The 19,369-nt window shown below is 47.4% G+C and overlaps 2 protein-coding genes across 2 annotated transcripts in view; both read right to left on the bottom strand.

The window, feature by feature from the left end:
* Positions 1 to 9,814, bottom strand: part of LOC104842042 (inverted formin-2-like) — a 22,676-nt gene extending 12,862 nt beyond the window's left edge. Inside the window, exons 1-12 of the mRNA XM_010584115.1 lie at positions 9,808 to 9,814; positions 7,631 to 7,770; positions 7,386 to 7,527; positions 6,000 to 6,809; positions 4,632 to 4,777; positions 4,483 to 4,544; positions 3,766 to 3,868; positions 3,597 to 3,682; positions 2,955 to 3,055; positions 1,599 to 1,669; positions 1,378 to 1,485; positions 313 to 383 (exon numbers count right to left, since the gene is read on the bottom strand). Of these exons, the coding sequence (XP_010582417.1) occupies positions 313 to 383; positions 1,378 to 1,485; positions 1,599 to 1,669; positions 2,955 to 3,055; positions 3,597 to 3,682; positions 3,766 to 3,868; positions 4,483 to 4,544; positions 4,632 to 4,777; positions 6,000 to 6,809; positions 7,386 to 7,527; positions 7,631 to 7,672 (1,742 nt within the window). The 5' untranslated portion in view covers positions 7,673 to 7,770; positions 9,808 to 9,814. The remainder of the gene's footprint in view (positions 1 to 312; positions 384 to 1,377; positions 1,486 to 1,598; positions 1,670 to 2,954; positions 3,056 to 3,596; positions 3,683 to 3,765; positions 3,869 to 4,482; positions 4,545 to 4,631; positions 4,778 to 5,999; positions 6,810 to 7,385; positions 7,528 to 7,630; positions 7,771 to 9,807) is intronic.
* Positions 8,840 to 19,369, bottom strand: LOC104842043 (inverted formin-2-like). Its single transcript, XM_010584116.1, has 5 exons — positions 18,981 to 19,369; positions 11,704 to 12,112; positions 10,254 to 10,369; positions 9,555 to 9,714; positions 8,840 to 8,877 (listed from the first exon to the last, which is right to left on the bottom strand). The coding sequence occupies exons 2-5, from the start codon at positions 12,095 to 12,097 to the stop codon at positions 8,840 to 8,842; spliced, it is 708 nt and encodes a 235-aa protein (XP_010582418.1). The 5' UTR covers positions 12,098 to 12,112; positions 18,981 to 19,369.

Here is a 19,369-nt window from a genome sequence, read left to right as displayed (position 1 = left end):
ATGCTTCTGGGTAGCTGGTCTTCACAAGGTCCTGCTACCACAAAGGCAGTGCAGAGTTTGGAAGGGCCTGGAAGGCAGCATTAACTGATCGCTCTGCAAATTTCAGCCCTAAGTGTTGCCAGCTGTAGTAGAACTATTATATATTAAAGGGGTTTCAACATTCATCAACCAAATCTTTCGGCTGAAACTAAATAAGATGCCATCTTGTTAATGTGCTATACCAGCTGTGTGTGTCCCAATTTCTGGTACATTGTTGATGTGTATGGGATTTATTTTTGTTTTTAATTCAAAGGAAGTGACACACAATTTTACCCTGCTGCTTTTGAAACATATTCAAGATCCTTTGGCAGCTCCAGTAGGTCCGTGTGGCTGTTTTCTACTTCCTGAAGCGGAAGAGAGAAAGAAGTGTTATTTGCTGTGTGGCAAGAGCTGAGAGAGGAAGGTGGGGGGAAGAGGCACGTGCAGAAGTGCCCGGGAAGGACGACTGTGCCACGTCCTGCTGCTGCCCCCCCCCTGCAATTTGCTTTCCCTCGCAGAGCCGAGACGCGTTCAAAACAGGACAGCACGTTCAGGGTGGAAAGGCATTGCTCCTGGGCTATAAAAACATACAAGAGGGCTGAATGCTGAGAAATACTTACAGTGCAAAGCAAGGCTGACCTGTCGCTGAGCTAGTCTACCCTCTTCTGAGACACCTACTCGTGACCACGGGAGGAGGCAGGACTGTGGTTTGATGCAGTCTGACACTTCCTACGGTCCCAAGAGGGTGTCAAAAGGGCTTGAATCTTATTTGCATAATTTAATTTCATGGCTGTGCTTGCTGAAGCTACTGCCAGTTAAAGCAGGGCTTGAACATGCATAACTGAAATGGAGGGACCTTGAGGAGCGCAGGTGGCAGAGCAGAGCATGGAGAAAAAAGGAAAAACAGCATTATAGGGAATAAGAAAGCCATGGGGGCTTGGAAAGGAGTATGAAAAGCTCAAGCATAGTCTGGTGGAAAAGGGAGAGGCAGTGGAAAGACAGAAAGGCTGAATGGGTACAGGCCAGCCAGGATAGCTTTGGTAGTCATGTGCTTTGTGGTTTGCAGCTGATGATGTGCAGATTGCACAAATATGAAAAAGGAAGTTCCAGCCCATGTGGGGAAAGATGCTGGAAGAAAGTAGAACAAGTCTTAAACTAAGGAGCTGCCTGAGTAGCGCCTACAAGCAGCCTCCACCAGCCTAAGTGATTCAAATGCTCCCAACTTGTGACACTCTGCAGCTAGCCAGGGAGAATACGAATACAAGTGTGTGGCATTAACTACGAAAGTAGAGTAGGAGAAATGGTTCATCTGTGATAAAATCCTCCCCTTCCCTATTGCCCAGGACTTGGCAGTGGTACCTCCAGAATATGGTGGAGCAGAGTAATGCGGGTTTGGTTTGCTTTGGTTTCTGTTAGTTTGAGTAAAGTGCTGATTTTAAACCCATCGGCATCGCCCGTGTGACTTCCCTACAAGATAGAAAGAAAGCAGATGTAACTCCTGTGTCCACCCAAATTACAACCCTAAAGGAGATCATCCACATACTGTAATGGGGGGAGGACAAGACAAAAGAAGACCTTACGTAGTTCAGAAAGTTTCCAACTTTGAGAATCAGTTGACAAAAGAGCGGCAGGCGATGACTGTTCAGAAGATCTGAAAGACAGAAAGGACTTTTAAACAAAAGCCTCTGTTACACCAGAACATTTCCTAAACTGCATTGAAATTGGGATTCTGAATTCTACCAAACCAAATCTGGTATTTCAGCTTTGCAGCCCAATGGCCCAACCTGCAGAGAAACTGACTCTACATAGATTCAGTTCCATGAGTTGTAAAAGTTTTTGTTGACATATGTTTCTTTCTTTCATTACATCTGGTCTCTCATTCCTAATGGAAAACCTGAAGTTGGACCCTCCTCAGTAACAGCCATCAACTTGCTTGGAAGTACCCTGATTTACCCTGGTGCAGGCGAGGGTAGGTAAAGGCTGCAATTTTAATCTTGCAGACTCTGCAGTGAAGCCAGTTCTGACAGCCATGCAATTATCTGCCAGCGGCTAAAACCAGACACACTCACCCTGTTCTTGGTCTCCCATGGTGGAGGTGATTATCAGGGCATGAAGGGTACGGTCCCTATCCTTGCTCTTACAACAGGGTGCCGCAGTGTCGTGCTTTCTGAAGCACTCAACCTTGAGACAGGAACAGCTCCAAAAGGACAACTGGGCTGCCAGGAAGATACTTTTTGGGGGAAGATTCAATTTATGCCAGCAGGCAACTGGAGAAACCTCCGGCAGGAGTTGGGGGAACTGCCTCTGTAGGACAGGGAGCACCTCACAATGCCAAGAAGACCATCCTGCTCTCAGCGGAGTGGGACCTGACTTTTCTGCTACAGGAAGGCAAAACCTATTGCGTAATCTCTCCAGGTACTCACAAAATTGGAGCATCAGCAATTTATAGCCCAAAACCCAAACTTTTTCTTCTGGTTCCATTTGTAGGCAACGAAAAAGTAAAGCATCACTACTTTCTGGGGAAAGTTTGGGGGGTGCTTTTCTGGCAGCAAACTGCTGTGTGAAGTTCTTAACGTGGCAAATAATGCTGGATGAATTAGCTGTAATGGGGCCAGCTCCACTGTCTAAATTCAGCTCCTTTGAAAGGGCTGACCAGCTTCCAACACTTCACCATTGAAAGTGTTTCAGAGGAACACATCTGCTGCAGAGAAAGAGGGCTGAGGGTGAGGGAAAGTGATCTCCAGTCCTATTAAGAGCTTTGACCATCGGTGGAAATACCTAAAGCTGTATCCCGTATTCTGCAGTGAACCAGTGAATGGACCACAAGGGAGTTTTTTGTGCGCTGGGTAGTATCATTGCAGAACTCCAGGGGAGTTTTGCAGGGTTTCAAGCTTCCTGTCATAAATAAGATCCACAAATAAAGTCAGGTCATTTACCTTCGCAGGCTCTCCGGATGGCTTCAGCTTTTGGCTGAATCATGTCCAGTACAACAGTGGTCTCTTCACAGATCAGCATACATTCAATGCGCAGCTGGTAGCTGAGGATGGAGATGGACTCAAAGCTTAAAGGCACTGTGATCGTGGCCAGCACAGCAGCCCTCTTCCCACATCACTGGTAAGTCTGGCAACCCCACAACATCGCTGCCAACCCCATCCACATCAAACCAGTATCTATGGCTTGTGGAGGGCGGTGAGGGGCTGCTGCTTGCCTCGGGGTCCAGTGGGGATGTAGTTTCTGCTGACGCACTGTGATCAGCAAAGAGAAGACTGACCACCGTGTGAGATATGGGTTCCCCCTTCTTGGCATTGCATTTGGCACTGCCTTTCAGTAAGTTATGGGGCCCCTTTTTGGCAGGTCTGACCCTGGGTCTGGGCCAGCTTCTGCTGCTTCAGAAGGAAAGGAGGTGCTGGAGCAGCAACAGCCCTTCATCTGAGGGTAAGGGGAAAGGGATGGCTCTACGGTGGAAGGGGGAATCCACCAGCTATATCCATCAGTGTTTGTCTGTGAGGCTCCTATAAAGAAACTTAAACTTCCCAGAGGTAAACCAAGAAAAAGATTGGGCTGAAGTTCACCCTTACCTGGGAATCTGAAGGAGGAGAAGATAAAACTGATCTGCGTTTGCTAGCTTTGATTTCTCTTCTTTGAAGGACTTCAGGTTTTCTATCTAATGAGAAATAAAAAATCAAGACTGCAGGACTGCACTGAGTGTTCAGCTTTGTGAACTAAGGGTACCGTTTTTCCTCCTACCTCATGCTTTTCAGGCAGCAGCTTCAGCAACTGCTTCAGAACCTCAACGTCGAACTTGGTCCGGTCCCCATTCTGGACCATGGCAGCCACCTCTTCGTTGGAGCTGCAGGGAGGAGGAGCAGAGTCAGCTGTCACCCAAAGACCCGTCTTCCACAATCACATGCTACCGAGACATGTACCTGTGCAAGCGCTCCATGCTTTCTCTAGGGAGAGCCACAATAAGCCAAAACAAAAGATATGTCCCCATGATTAACTTAGAATCAGGACCTGGATCCCTGCTATGCCCCAGATTTTGTTTCTGGCCCTGGTCAAATGACTCAAGGCCAGAGATCAATCCTGCAACTCAGATCTTTGTCTCTAGGCATTTGACTACCTTAAAAGAAAATTTAATTCTTAATGTCTCCATTGGCCCTGTTTTGAGGAGGAATTTGACCTACAGAGGTGTCTCACCCCAAGAGTCTGTGCCACAACTTTATCTGCAACATGGAGATGTAACACCTTTGCCAACATATGGGGATGTTGTATGTGAAAACATAATTAAATCCCTAAACTCAGTATTTTAGAGACAGTGTAGGACAAACTGGGAAATGTTCAGATGTTTCAGTAACACAGACCACCAAAGCGCATTGGCTAGAACAGATTTCATGAGGACCTTCCAGATACTATGCAAAACCTGCTCAGTTTTGTCAACTGTCAGGAAAATTGGCTATATCTTACCATTTAAATTGCTTCAAAAATATGTTCAAATTGAGACTTTTCTTGGAGTCCAAAAATGTGATCTTCATTAAAGAAAAAGAAGATATCTCATATTAGATGAGCGGTCTGCAGTGATCTTTATTCAAAAGAACGAGAGGGAACCTCCTCACCTCCTTCGGTTCTGCCTTCACTGGTGTGGCTGTTTTCTCCTTGGGGGTTGGTTGTGGAAAGCAAAACAGCTGCTCTATGCTTGTGTAATTGGGCTCTATAGTTTCCTCGCTGCTGCTGCTCACTGAAGCCCACATTGAGTGACTTTCTGAAAAAAGACAAGGTGTTCAGACTGGCTACAGGGACAGCTGAAAGCTCCTGGCTTCTGGGGCAATGCGAGTTGCTGGAAGGGACACTTCTCAGAAGATGAATGAAATAAGGAGAGACATATGAGTCCTGAAAAATGCTAATTATTGAGGAGGGGCAAGTCCCACAGGCAGGATCCAAAGGGCCTGAAGGGTAATTAAACCTGGTGCTTTACCCCAAGATGTGCTGGTAAGGGGATGAAGCACTGGGCACACAGAGGCCATACAGCCCCATCCCTCCCTATACGACTGCATTCTCCTCCATGGTAGGCAAACTGGATCAGCATGAGATGGACCTTGGCCGTTTGTTTTCTAGTCCCATGGCTGATGTTCTTTTTGCTTCCTGGCCACAACCTGGACATTTTCTGACTGTGGTCTTCCTCCATTTTTCATTTTATGATAGAGCCTCCTTGTATAATGCTGGCTATAGGACTGCTTGAATTAATTCCCACTGCACTGCCTTAAAAATCTTTAAAAAAAAAAAAAAATCACCCAAACATGCCTGTAGAAGTCTCTACTGAAAGAATATCAACAATTAACTGCTCCTGTGATTGAAAACACGCCTTATTTATACTTCATCTATGCCAGCTTCCATGCAGTGGATGCCTTGCTTGTCTAGGGCAAAGCTGACGTTGCCTGTCCTGGCTTCTTCTCACATTTCATGCTCCTCTTTGGATCCACTAGGAGAGGGAAATGTAACCCAAAAATCAAGAAACAAGTCAATGATTCTCATGGCTCTCCAATTCTTTCAATGTCCTTCTCAAACTGTGATATGATCCTTACCTGCACTCTTACTCATGACTTTAATATACCCAGATACAAGTATAGATGAACTGGGGAACAAAAGTCTGGGGAACCCAGATCAGGGCCTGTTGAAAACTCAAACCTAAGGCATGTCATGGTGGATTACAGAAATATTCCCATCCCTCCTCCTTCTTTTAATTTCAAAGTATTTTAGTTATAAACAAACTATTCCAAACTACTGATTTAGTTGGAATGGTTATTATATTCTATTAGCGGTTTCATGCCACTTTTATTTATTTCAGCTCTGCAGGTCAGATGTGATGGAAATGAGGGAAGTTCTGTATCTAAATGGAGTCAACTACATTTGACAAACTCAAAGACAGTGTTTCTTCCCCTGGGTGACCCCTGAAGCAGCCGTGACTTTACGCCAGAAGCACCCACCTCTCACCACGTTGGAGGGCAGCTTCTGCCAGTTCAGCTTCTTCATTCTCAACGTCGGCGTCTTCATCGTCTTGTGGGGAGGCCTGCCCGAGCCAAGAGGACAGCTGAACTGGGAGGCCACCACAGCTTCTATATGATCTCCTGCCATGCCGGGCAGAAGGGGTGGGGGTGGAGGGATGCCCTCCATGCCGGGCAATGGGGGTGGGGGTGGAGGGATGCCACCCATGCCGGGCAATGGGGGTGGGGGTGGAGGGATGCCCACCATACCAGGCAGCGGGGGTGGAGGGGGCGGGATGCCACCCATGCCGGGCAATGGGGGTGGAGGGGGAGGGATGCCCACCGTGCCAGGCAATGGGGGTGGAGCAGGGGGGATACCCTCCATGCCAGGCAATGGGGGTGGGGGTGGAGGGATGCCAGGGAGTGGAGAGGCTGGAGGTGCATTCATCGTGGGGGACGTGGGGGTCACAGCTGCTGTGCCAGAGGGTTGGGGCAGAGGTGGTGGGGGTGGAGGTGCTGGGGCGGGAGCAGTGTTGGGGGGAGGGTTAGATGTCTCAGGCAAAGCAGAGCAGGCTGTGAGCTGGGAGGATGAGATCTTTTCGTTGGCAGGTGGCCCTGAGGGAGTTGCTGGTGCCTTGGAGGGGTTTGATGATCCTGCTGGGCTCTGAGCTGCATGTGCACGTGGTTCTAGCTCAGCCTGGATGCCTCCATTCGCACTCCCGGACAGCCGGTTTTCAGCTCGTTTTTGCTTGTTTGGATGCTTCTTGATAGATAGCAGCCTCTCAATGACTTCTTCAACTGTGTTCCCTTGGACTAGAGACATGAGTTGGGGTCAGAGAAGTGGATGGGGCCGAAAGGTTGGTTCATGCTATTCAACCTTCACCAAGCAGCAGATCTGGAGCCACAGAGCCCACTCCCTGGTGTCACTGAGCCCACTGCCTGGTGTCACTTTGCCCACTCCCTAATGTCACTTTACACAACTGCACTTTTAGCTTCCGGGCAATTTCCTTCCCATGGTCGTGGCCCACAAACACTGTTTTGAGCATGCCTGCCAGTAAGACTAGGCAGCATCAGCGGCAGGATGCCAATGAGGACAGATTCCCACTGAGTCCCATGACCCAAAGCTCAGGGCTTAAGGATCAAAGCAAGACCGTGAATCCTGAGCCCACTGCTAAACATGGCCAGCTCTCACTGGCATCCGTATGGCTGGGGCTTCGCATCAAGACTTGACCCTATGCAGGAGGTGTAGCTTGGTCCCAGCTTCTGTTCAGCTCTTAGCAAGTCCCATAGATTATTTTCTGTGCATTTGGGAAGGACTTCTGGGGGCAGTGGATGGGACAAGGGAAAACAAGAGGAGAGTGCAAGGCTGGATGGATACGTCATTCTTACTGTCATTTGCAAGCAAAAGGGCTCTGTTCACTACCGCGTCCAAGGACTCCCACAGCAGGAGGCTGGAGTGATGAGATGGTTCCAAGTGCAGCAGACTCTGGAGGATGGACAGCAGCTGGATGGAGACCGGAGAGCGGCTCACCTGGAAGACAGGGCAGCTTTCCATCACAGCAAGACCGGTTCCAAGCAAAGTGTGTTAACTTTGCCACTGCATGACTTTGCACCCCATGTGAGGGCCTACTTACTTTATTGAAGAGAGATGAAAAGACCTCATGATGATCGTTCATGTTTATCCCATCACATATCTTTAATAATTCCTCATCATCTTCTATCTTGAACTCCTCAAATGTATCACACTGGATAAGCAGATCCTCCTCCTCTATGTCTCTGCAATATTACAGCATTCATTTTCACTGGAGAGCCCTTCACTGATTTTCAGATGATTGTTTTTGTTTTAATGGCTTTTATCTCTTTGCCTCTCAGACTCGGCCAGTCGGTGTTGAAAGTACCCAACTCTACCTTATTTATAAAGGATCAAATGCCATCAGTGCATCCTTTCTTGAACTGAATGTACCTCTTTCTACAGTCAAGACATGCAAATGAATGGGACTTTTCATGGCATAGCCTGGGCCAGTGTATGCTTTGTATGGGCTTCTTGGAGCTGTAACAACAGAGTGGCATTTCCACCTTTTGAAACTGGGCCACCTTCTTCTTTTTTTTTTTAAAGTCAAGACAAATTGAAAATATTCCAGTGATGTTTCTGTTCGAAAAACTTCCTTCTCTGTTACTCAAAACTGGATTAAAAAAAAAACCCAAATACTCTAAAGCCAACTTTTTCAGCATTCTCGAGACCACTCAGTGCAGGAACTCCACCCTTGCTAGTTGGCACTATTGAAAGATCTTCTCTTCTCTAATTTTTATGGGGTTGAACAGAGCAATTCCAGTTATGTGGATAACTGCAACTCACATATAATGCATTCTAGAATTCATCATGGGTGTTTCTGACACGACATCATTTTTAAATTAAGAAACTGTGAAGCTAGGTATGTCCATGTATGCACTAGTAAATTGTTTTAGCTGGATGCTTCTGGGACCAACACCAGCAGTGAAGGCATTTTGAATATAGCAAGCTGCTCAGTGAGCCCACAGCGTCACTTCAGGTTCAGTCTGAAACGCAGCCTCAATGAGGACGTTGCTGAGCCTTGCTCCACCTGTGCCCAGAGCCTTTGTCAACGCCATCTGTGCCAACAGCTGTCCCTGTGACACCGTGGTTGGCAAGACCATCTTAACACTGGCCTAATGCCTCTGGTTCCTGTGTAATGGGTGCACAAAAGCATGGTCCGCTCCACCCGGGTACACTTCACTTCACACAGCTGAAGGCTGATTAAGTATTAAGTTTCCATAGCTGCGTTACTGTGAATCTCATTTATAAAAGAAAATTTAAACAGTGATCCTTACCTTAGCTTGTCTAAAATATCCAATAGCTGAAGCCCTGGGAGAACAAAAAAATAGATATATTGGCATTATGACCTACCTGGTACTGATCTGTTATGATCTTTATATAATGTTATGCTCATAAACACTTTTTGCAGAGAGAAAAAGTGAAAATATCTTCAGATGGATCAGTCAGATGAACGCTGTGGTTAAATGTCCCTTGCTCTCCACAGAAAGAAATGAAGCCCAGGCTCACCAGCTCAGATGCGCACATTATGTGAGGTGAATCCTAACAACGGTACCTAGGATCCCGGTATTCAAGCAGTTGGAAAGTATTTCTGACTCACAGGGCAGCTTCAGTGGCTCATCTGAGTACACACAGGGTGAAGAAACCTTATGTACTCTTATGAGAAGTTGTAACATATGGAAATGGGGCTACATAAGATGGTTGGTTATAGAAATGTGTCAAAGAAGCTCAAGTGATACAGTGCTGCTGGGATTCCAGAAAAGATCGAAGCTATTGGAAAGCAGCACGGTCTAAAAAATCTGTTTACAGAAAGGTTGTTGAAGTACATAGAGACCAAAAAAAAAAAAAAAAAAAAAAAGGAGCCTGCCTTTAATATTTGCAGTTTTGCTCCCCAGCCCTCTTTAGTCACCTTATGGATACATCTGAAAATAAACCTGCTTGGCAACTGATTTTCTCCAGAGAAAGTTAGGTGCAACAAACATCCTTACCTATGAACTCATTTCTGATTTGTGTCCTTGTTCTTAGCTCTTCTTTACCCAGTATGATGGCATTGATAGCACTCAGCAGTGTCACCATGTATGGCACGTTATCTGTGTTGGAGAGCTCGTTCATTATGACGCTGAATCGATACTGCTGGTTCTTCACACTCTGTTAATAACACAAGTGAAATTTCTGTTCAGACAGTTCAGAAACATCTACCACTTTGGTGCAGGCTCTCAGATGGAATTAGCGTCTTAAAACCTCTCAGTTTATCCCACTGTGCACAAGACAGGAAGATACAGATAAAAGCAGCACTCCCCCATCATGGAGCGGGGTCTGGTCAGCAGAGAAAGTCAGTGAAACTCCTCTTGGACTCCTTTATGCTTTCTGATAACTGATGCACCTACCTGGGCTTGTGGCCAATGAAACCCATGGATGTGGCATTATCTATTTTGCTAATCTGGTAGTGCTTTTCCTGCCAAAAGGGATCTTGTGGTTGGCAGTCATCTGTCCAGACAAGTCACAGAGCAGCACCATGGGCTTATGCTGACCAGGCCAAATTTCCTCCAGTTTTCACCTTATAAATCCCTGCCTCTCTTACCAAAATGATGCGAAATGGCCTTAATTCCCATCCCTTTTCTGTGGTACATAGATCTACCTGCATGGATCAGAGCAGAGCCGTACCCCTGCTGCAGCCCAACACTTGCCTTGTAATGGTCCAGGGCATCCAAAGCCAAAGCATGGCCATCTGATGAGTAAATGCACAGTGCAGCCAGGAGCTCAAACACTTGCTTTTTGACCATGACATTAGTTGTGTCAAGTGCTGGAGGGAAAACAAAACAAAACAAAAAAGAATTTATAATGACATTAATGTTCTGAATCTCAGTGTCTTCTGCTACATGGCTTATGACCAGTGGTAGAAAAACAGATTGAAGGAGTGGAGCCAGAAGGTGGAAGATGGGAAGAAAAATATCTCAATTTATAGATATTCCATCCCAATAGCAATATCTGGTAGTTACTTCTATTGGGAACAGTAAATGCTAGTTCAGGTACCCTATTGGCATTTTGGTGCTCCTTGTAGGTGTTCATTTTTTCCATGTACCAGTGGTGCACTACAACAGCAGCCAAGATCTCAGCACTCGCAATCACACATTTTATTTCCCATTTTCACATATGGGTATTTTCTAGAACAGCAGATGAACCATTTTCTTCAATTAATGAGTCTTATTTTTAGTGCAGAAACACCCCACATGCATATCAAGTAGGCCAATTGTTCTAACCAGTCCCCATGTATTCTCTTTTTTCCACTACTCTTTCTCTGTGAGCCCCGGGAGTTGGGAGGAGTGGATTAGACCATCTTATTTTTTCCTTTATTAGTGCACAAAGAAGCTTGACCACTGAAAAGCCCAGGGTACCGGCCTGTTTTTCACAGCACAAAAATGCCAGCTCTGTATTTCACACTAGTTAAGAAAATACAGGGTGGAGAGGAAGAAAAAGGACTTCAAAACTGAAGAGGGGGGCAAGCTAGCTTTCAGAATAAATGCATTTTAAAGAATTATTAATAAGGGTTTCTGGGCACAGCGGTGATCTCAGCTCTGTGAAGCAGCACAGAAGTTATCCTCCCAGCACCATCATCATTAAGTGCTGTACAATAAGTCCTAGGAGATGCCCTGACGAGTTTCATACCTAATGACAAGCCAAGTGAATGGCAGCAGAAAGTAAGTGATATTACCTACCATATTCTAGAAGGAACAGACTGAGCAGTGCAGAGAATGTGCTCTCTTGAGTCTAAACCATGCCACCTTCCCTCCTCTTTACAGGCTACAAGTCTCCATGCCCTTTCAATACCTCTCCCTCTGCCCTTGGGGCTCCCAAAGACTAAATAGCAAATGTCTGCTGACAGCCGAAGGGTTGAGGACTTCTCATGCCTGCGTACAGCTAAGGCTGGTTTTATCCCTGGCTTCTCAGTAAACTATGACGATATTTGTGTGGAAATAGCATTGGGTGGTAAAGGCAATGTCATTTCAAAGCAGTATTATTTTAAAGAAGAAAACAACCTCATTAATCAGTTGCCTGGTGCGAGGCAGGAGGACAAGCAACATGGAAGTTCCCCCCTGTGCCACATGTGATGGATGAAACAGGAAGATGTCTTCTCACCTTGGAAGAGTTTTCTAACGTAGCCCTCATTGCTCACAATGTATTCGATGCCTTTGTGGGAGTTCATGACCGCTCGCACACAGTTAATGCAAGTGAGCTGAAGCAAGGCATCAGAAATCCTGGCCACTCCTCGCCCAGACAGCCTGTCCAGGGCCTCCAGCAGGAGGTCCAGCCCGCACAGCTCCAGGAACTGGACCATCCAGACATCATCGCTGTTCTCCAGCCGCTTCTTCAGCCCAGAGTAGTTTACCACTGATGGCATTTGCAGGAGACGGATGCACAGCTCTGGCTCTGCATTTTCCAGGTTGGCCTCTGACTGGTCAGTCTCCTGGGGTCCGAGTTTCTCCTTCAGGGCAGCCCACTTCTTGTGGGCACCTTCCTTTTTGATTGACATCGTGAACAGTTTGTCCTGAAAGAAAATGAAAAGACAAAGTGAGAAGCTTGCCTGGACTGACGAACAACCGTCCAGCAGCCCTGGTTTTTCTCTTAGTGATTGGGATGTAAAGCTCAACTGCAGCAGGTCCCCAGCTCTCCAGCATGTAGGGCACACACTGGAACCAGTCCTCTGCTGAAGAAACTCAATATATCCCCTCCTTAACCACACACATTACATTCAGGCCCTGAAAATTGTAGAGAGAATCTTAGCACATCTAAGCCAGCAAATACAGCTTTAAAAGTAGCCAATTTACACCAGTCAATAGCTACTACCTATTTTCATGCAGCAAAAGGATAAGGTTGGAAGTCGCATTAACAGCTCTGAGCTACTTATGCCCATTATCCAGTTTAAAATCTCACTGCACTGGAGAGGCTGTGCAGTTTCTAAGCATTTGTAATGAGATGGAGAAGTAATTTTGAGCATATCCTGCTCATAAGAGCATCTGATTACCTTGTTATTTTTTGCTTTTGTTTCTTTTGACTGATGCAGAGGTTAGTTTTATAACACTCACTTAATCTTTTCCTGTCTGCTGTAATAGCAAATATGTTTGCAAAACGTGCTGCTTGCGTGTGATAACGTGAGAGCCTGACAGGTTGCAAGCGAAGGGGCAGCAGCAGGAGGCTATGGAAACAGCAGTGCGCCTTTTTGGAGATGCAGAGCATCTCTTCAAGGCCCATCTCTCTGGAGGACATGGCCTGTCTCTGCCATGCTGTTAGCAGCAAGGAGAGTGAGGAGCTGATTCAGCACAGAGAAATAGCAAAGCCAAATTTTCTGGTTTTAGGCAGGATTATTATTTTTCAGTCCCACAGTGATTAAGTTGTACAATGCAAGGCCTTTACAAAGCTGAATGCAATCGGTTTAAAGCTGAATTGCTCCCAGAGAGGACAGTTTGTCTCACAAAAGGGGAATAAACCTGCTGGACCCAAAGCCAGCCACTAACGCTAGCTCCCCTCCCTGCCACGCCACTGGGACCTCTGCTTCCCTGGGCCCACACGGGGCTCAAAATAACCTGGGGGCCAGTTGGCTCCCAAACCCCAGCTCCTGCAGGATCGAAGGAGATATGGGAGAGTCTCTCTTTCCCTTACCAGCTACAGCACAAGGGTTTCTAGCCCTGCAGCGTGTCAGGAAAAGGCTTGAAAAATCTAAACTGAGACATCTCTGAAAGGTTTTATTTGCCAGAAAGCCAAGATAAAAGATGGACCATTTACAATGGTTGGAAATAATCTCGTTATTTTAAAGCCTGCCTTGTGATTTTTCCTGGGGACTGTACTGTTGACAAAGGTCCTGGCTGCTTTTCCGCAGCAGAGCCACATGGCTTCTGGTTTACCCAAAAGTTTCATTTTGCCAGTCACCCCTTGGCAAATACACAGCCAAGAAGTTTGCTCACCAATTTGTGGCAGGCATGATATTATAGGCCTAAACATGCCTCTTGGAAAGATGCAAAGTGTGATGGGATGGGATATTTGAGAGATCCCGAACAATTCTCATGGGAAAAGGTGATGGTGGGACTCTCTGGCAGGAGCATTCAGCTCACAGCTCACAGCATCAACGGCTATGTTGAGTAAGGGTCAGAAGGTGGGGTTGTTAGCGGGATAGGGTCACAGAAAATTCTTTTAGAAAGCTCTGGAGAAACCCTCTTGCAGAGTTTCCCTTTGCTTCAGTGGGGAAAGAGCTGGCCAAGCGCCCAGTTGTTCACTGTTCTGTTATCTGAAAAAATGATGGTCACGATTGAAAAACATGAAGTTGCAAATATACCATCTGAGAACACACTGTACAGCTGAAAAAATCATAAAAAGGACCATATAAAAACCCCCAAAACCCAAACGGCAATCCCTCCTGCCAAAGTACAGGCTTGAATTTCTGAGATTTGTCATCACTGTCTGCAGCCCAGAGCCCTGACTCATTCTTGGTAAAATTCTTGTTGGAGTTAGTCACCCCCAGTCGCTCCTCTGTACCGAAGCCCAGGAATTTGGGTTAGGCTCAATGCAAAGAAAAGAAATCCTCCCTCCACAGAGGGAGAGGAGCAAAAGTGTCCTGCCCCCAGGGTCACAGCCCTGGCTATGGGTCCGTGTCCTACACCTCTCCCTGCAGCAAATTCACAGTCATGGGGCTGGAGCGGTGCTTCTAAGGAGCTGCGGTCAAATCCTTCCCCGTGCTGTGCATCGAGCCCAGCAGTCCTCTTCCAGTGCCCGGGGTCAAGGCCAGACTTTCAGCGTGGGGCAGTGCTGAGGACCATCCATCCAGGGTGCAGCACAGCTCATCCTGCCCAGCCCCGTCCTTCGGTGGCTTCCGCAAAGACCCAAGGTCCCTCAGCCTCCCACCTGGGAGGAGGAACCGACTGTCCTGGATTTTCTACTTCTGCACAGGGGATGGGGACAAATCCCAGCGCTGGCAGCGGTGGCCAAGCCCTGGCTCACTGCCTGGGACTCGTCCCTCCTCTTGGCTCTGCTGTAACCCAGACTCTTTCCTCTCCCCAAAGTGAAAGGGTGTCCCAAGCAGAAGAATCTGGTTTTGGGCCTTGTGTGCATGGAAGAGCCTCGTGGTCCTGCTGCAGGAGCAGCCGTTGGAGGAGGACGGTCCCCCCGGCTCATGTCCGGGCTCTGCCCTGCCTGGAGCTGTGCCGGGGCTCGTGCTGCTCAGCCGAGGGGCTGCAGAAGTGGCTGCCGACCACAAGCTTCCCTTTCTCTCAGTGTGACTTCTTTTTATGCTCAGTGAATCACTTTTTTCATTTGCGTGTGACTAGAGGTTTCTTATCAAACCAGATAACAAAGCAGGCTGGCTTTTTGCTCCCAGTTGTAGAAATACTTCATTAGATATCGTATCAGCTACAGAAGGTCAGAGAGATTATAATAGCATTATTGACCTTAGGCTTAGCTGATTTCTGAAAATTACACTCAACCAGTGCAACAGCAGAAAGGAAATACTGACAGAGCATCCTGTTTACCCGTGGATTTGTTCTGAATTATCCTTTCCTCCCCACCTGCTCTGCACAGATGTGAAGAGATGAGAAACAAACCCAGGCAGGTACCTCTCCAAACAGTACTGGCTTGTGTTTTTATGGACTAAGCTGAACAAATTGGATTGATTAAATACTCTCCCCCACAGAGAGTGCACTCTTTCTGTAGGGAAGAAAAGAAGATGGCTAATGTATCTAACCGTAAAAAGGGAATAAAATAAATAGGAGCTGTACTATATAAATGGAAAGGAAATAAATATGGAGGAGACTGCAGTACAATTCTGCAGATGGTGTGATAAATCTGTTTACAAACACAGATATGAGTGATATATTATGAATGCAACATCTTTCCATATTTTCCATGAAGCACAGTGTTGCAAAGCATCATCCTTAAAGGGCTGGTAGTTTCGCCTTTTATCTCTGACCACAGGAGCTTATTAGCAGGTAAATGATCTCAGCAGAGTGAGACAGATAAGGGATTAAAATGGAATGCATCTATCTGGCTGTCTCACAGAGGCCATTTAGACTGTGCTGGCTGAGGGAAGGAAAGTCCCCTGACAAAAAGAGACAAGGCGCTAGACTTGAAAGGCTGAATACGTCTCGCCACCTGCCAGTAGAAGGGCATGGGGAGCTTTGCTTTTTGCTGCCCAGGCCATAGAGGAGGCTGCGATGGTGGAAGCAATGTCCCCAGCCTCTGCGTCCGACTGTGCCTGCAGCACCCGTGGTCTGCCCTCCCATCGCGCTCGGCATCGGTGCTGGGTGCTGCTCCCTAGGGCACATCCTGATGGAGCATCTTGTGCTTGCTGCTGTGGGGACACCCACAGCCCACAATGTTCACCGTGATACGTGCAACCCTCCCCTCATCTTACTTCTCACCCTCAGAGGTTGGTTAGGCCTGTCGGGGAATGACAACTAAAGAAGCATCAATGCAAAAATACTCTTAATTTGAAGAGATTCCTTTGGGAAACATAAAGGCATCATAAAGGCTTGTCCGCTTGCACCCAGCTACAGCAACGTTATGGTTTGTGGTGCTATCTTTTCGGATCATTGGGTTTGCAAAGCTGTGATGTTCCCTGCATCCATCCAACCCAGTTCATAAAATTTCCTCCTCCTTTCTTTTTGAATCAGGTGCTTCCCAGATTCAGTTTTCTGTGCCCCTCTGTCCTTCAAGGCAGCTCCTAGGGAGATGACATCTGTGGGAGATAAATCAGGGCACATCAATACTTTCTCCATCCTGTGATGCTGTGTAGAACAGAGCTGCACAGCACAGCTTTCAGTCTAAATTATTACATGCCTCCAGGATGACATGGATCACAGCAAGGACCTGGGAGGACATGTCAGAAGAGCTTTCTCAGGGCAACTAAATATGATTGAGTGAAAACAAAAGGGAGAAAAATTACAGGTCAAAACCATTCTGATTTTTTGGGAGCAGACCCACTGCCCATGCTGCAGGACAGGGGGGCATGAGGGGGAACAGCAGCTCCTTGCTGCCCTTTGAAGAAGTCTGAGAGCATCCCGACCCGAAGTGCTGCCCTCACAGCCGACCGCTTCCCTCCACAAGGCTGCTTGGGCACACCGCTGGCCCTTAAGAAAAGCTCTTTTTTGCTGCTCAGCCCCTCCTCCCTTCCATGCCAGTTCCTGGCACTCAGGAGCCCGTTCTACCTGGCTGACTGCTAATGATAGGTTTTGCTTCTGGATAGTTCCAGTTTCCACTCTGCCGCTGGGAATATGCCGAGCCTTTGTATTTTGCAACATGTCAGACTACTCAGTCACTAAAAAGAAACAACATCCTGGCTTTGTGCTTTCCAAAAGCACTTCAGGAAGCATGATGGGTTTGTTCCTCCTCTCCTGTTGCTTTCATTTGTACTATTGTGTTCTCCTGTGCAGCCTATGAACAGCTGGCGTACATACAGGCTAATGAAATCATCTTCCCATGCACCAAAAGAAGTGTTGGGGGGGACTCACAAATCTCTATTTTATAAACCAACCTGACCCCTTGGTGTGGGCCCATTAGCGTTGGTAGGAACCGGCAGCATGCTCAGTCTCCCAGGGAAGCTGATGGTAAGGGTATGGTGGGAAATTGAGGCATGCACACAAAAAGCACGGTTTGCTCGCCAGACCCTGCCTCAGCACGCAAACCAACTGCTGCTCCATCCTTTTTCTGCCATAGCCAGTAGCCTCAGTTGCCTTCAGATCTATGTATTCTTGATCTCCCCAGTATCAGAGGCCAGAATGAGTCATTCATGCTTAAAAAATTAAAAGGTCTTGGAATGAGGCCTAATCTTGCTCGGCATTACTGAAGAAGTTCATGAAATCTCTGGCACACTACGCTTTGCTTTGGCACAGCCCCCGTGTGAGGCAAATAGGAGCTCTCGCAAAGCAGCCCGGGTCGGCTGTGTCCTCAGAGGCACCGCACCGTTACGGGCAGTGTTTTGTCTTTAGCAAATGAGGGAGCACGGACACGCAGCCCGCTGCGGCCAGCGGGCAGGAGCTGTGCCATCCACGTGCTGGCTGGGGGTGGCACGGGGCTGGCAAGGGCTTCTTCTGGCAGAGAACTCCCAGAAAAGGACTTCAGTGCACAGACAAAAAGGACCATACTGGTATAAATGTATATGTATTTTGCCAGTACAGCTTATTCTTTTACAAAGAAAGGAAAAACACGTTGTCCTGCTTCAGTCCTATCATCTAACACTAATAGGATGCTGTGTGCCAGCACAGCTCCTCTCTGCTGGGCAAATACAAGCTATGGTATCGTGTGATGCCCTGCACAAGGGGTAAATGTGTCCATTCAACATGTAGTGGCAGTGGTGGGGTTACACCAGGATTAACCATGCTGGTAAATATAATCACTGGTGCCTTCTTCCTTGCCAGTAAATAAACAAGTAAATAAATCATCAGGCTGCTATAGGTACTACATGCAAATCAAGCTCAAGTTTGATGCTCAAGGATGTTTATGTTAGGATCTTCAGTGGCACCTAAAGCCTTATTTGTATTTAAAGGTTGCACTAGCTTAGCTTTAAATGGGTTTAAAACCACTCTTTGTTACACCAGTAACACTGTCTGAAGACACTCAATAACCAAGTTACCTTAACCCGGGAAGCCAGGTTTAAATCAGGCTGGTGCAGCTGTCAGACCTTCGCTTTGGGAACGGCCACTGCCACTGGGGAGACCTGGCCAGAAGCAAGGTGCCAGCCTTCCCTATCTGTCTGAGTGCCAAATCAGCTGAACCAATTTAAAAAGCTTTCCACGGTGGGTACGAGCCCTGCGGCATCCTCGTATGCTACCACCAGCCTTCGGAGGCACGGCGGATTTCGGGTTGGAGGGATGCCGGGTGGTAGCCAGCACTTGCCCCATGCAGAGGGTGCTGGCTCCCAGCTGCACTGCAGCAAATGGGGCTGCAAACGCTTCACCCTGATCTCACCAGAGCTTCATCCCCGCTGTCCTTAGCAGACCCACGGGAGCCAGCGAGGTGCCCTGACCCAGCCGGAAAGGAACGGGACTCGGGTCCGGATCCCACGAATATCCTGACGGGGTGTAAGGCGGGTCTGGAGGGCCCCCCGCTCCCTGCTCCAGCGCCCACACGCTCGGACAGAGGCAGCACATCCACCTACCAGCGATTCCAGCATCATTCAGCATTTTGGGATGCAATTATTACGATTATTATGATTTGGGGGTCATGTGAGAAGCAGAAACTGTTACCCAGCAACATGGACAGTGTGGTGGTAACTTTCTAAGACTCTCCCAGCTCCCACTCAGCGGGAAGCTGTCACACAAACAGATATTATGAGAACCAAAAGCCTTTTATTGCTTTTTTTTGTTTGTTTTTAAACACCTCCACAGGATGCCAAGAGGACAGAGAAAACAGGTAGAGGGAAGAATTCCTACCTCAGAGCTGAAGCCAAATTATTCCCTTGTCTCTCTCGCACAGAAGGGCCCTTCTCGACCCGCTGTGTGAGCCTTCACTTCCCCAGTCAGCTCATTTTCTTCTCTGCCAAGCAACCTTCAGTCAATAAAATCTAAATCCTCAAATGAGCGTGTCTGCAAATCACATGCTCTAAGAAAGTTCAACAGGATGTCAGCGTCTAATAGTATGTAAATACCAGTCTTCGGAAAGGTGCAAAGAAGTGAATTTTCTGTAGCCTACAGGGAAGGCATTTGCATGTCATTTCTCACCCCCTTCATTCACTCTTCGGAGGGTGACACTTCCCCATGGGCTGGGAAGGAGGGAGGCTTGCGCCGCATCTCCATCCGCCAGCACAAGAAAGCAGTCCTGG

This window comes from Haliaeetus leucocephalus, unplaced genomic scaffold (assembly GCF_000737465.1).
Source record: "Haliaeetus leucocephalus isolate CR32 unplaced genomic scaffold, Haliaeetus_leucocephalus-4.0 Scaffold944, whole genome shotgun sequence".
In the NCBI taxonomy this organism is placed as follows: domain Eukaryota; kingdom Metazoa; phylum Chordata; class Aves; order Accipitriformes; family Accipitridae; genus Haliaeetus; species Haliaeetus leucocephalus.
The sequence above is the reverse complement of the archived record's forward strand: the minus strand, read 5'-3'. Positions and strand labels throughout refer to the sequence as shown.

Coding starts and splice junctions, on each gene's coding strand:
- LOC104842043 (XM_010584116.1), bottom strand. CDS start 12,097: ATGTCAATCAAAAAGGAAGGTGCCCACAAGAAGTGGGCTGCCCTGAAG. Junction 9,715..10,253: donor ATGCCCTGGACCATTACAAG/GCAAGTGTTGGG, acceptor TGTTATTAACAG/AGTGTGAAGAACCAGCAGTA. Junction 8,878..9,554: donor AATCAGAAATGAGTTCATAG/GTAAGGATGTTT, acceptor TTGTTCTCCCAG/GGCTTCAGCTATTGGATATT.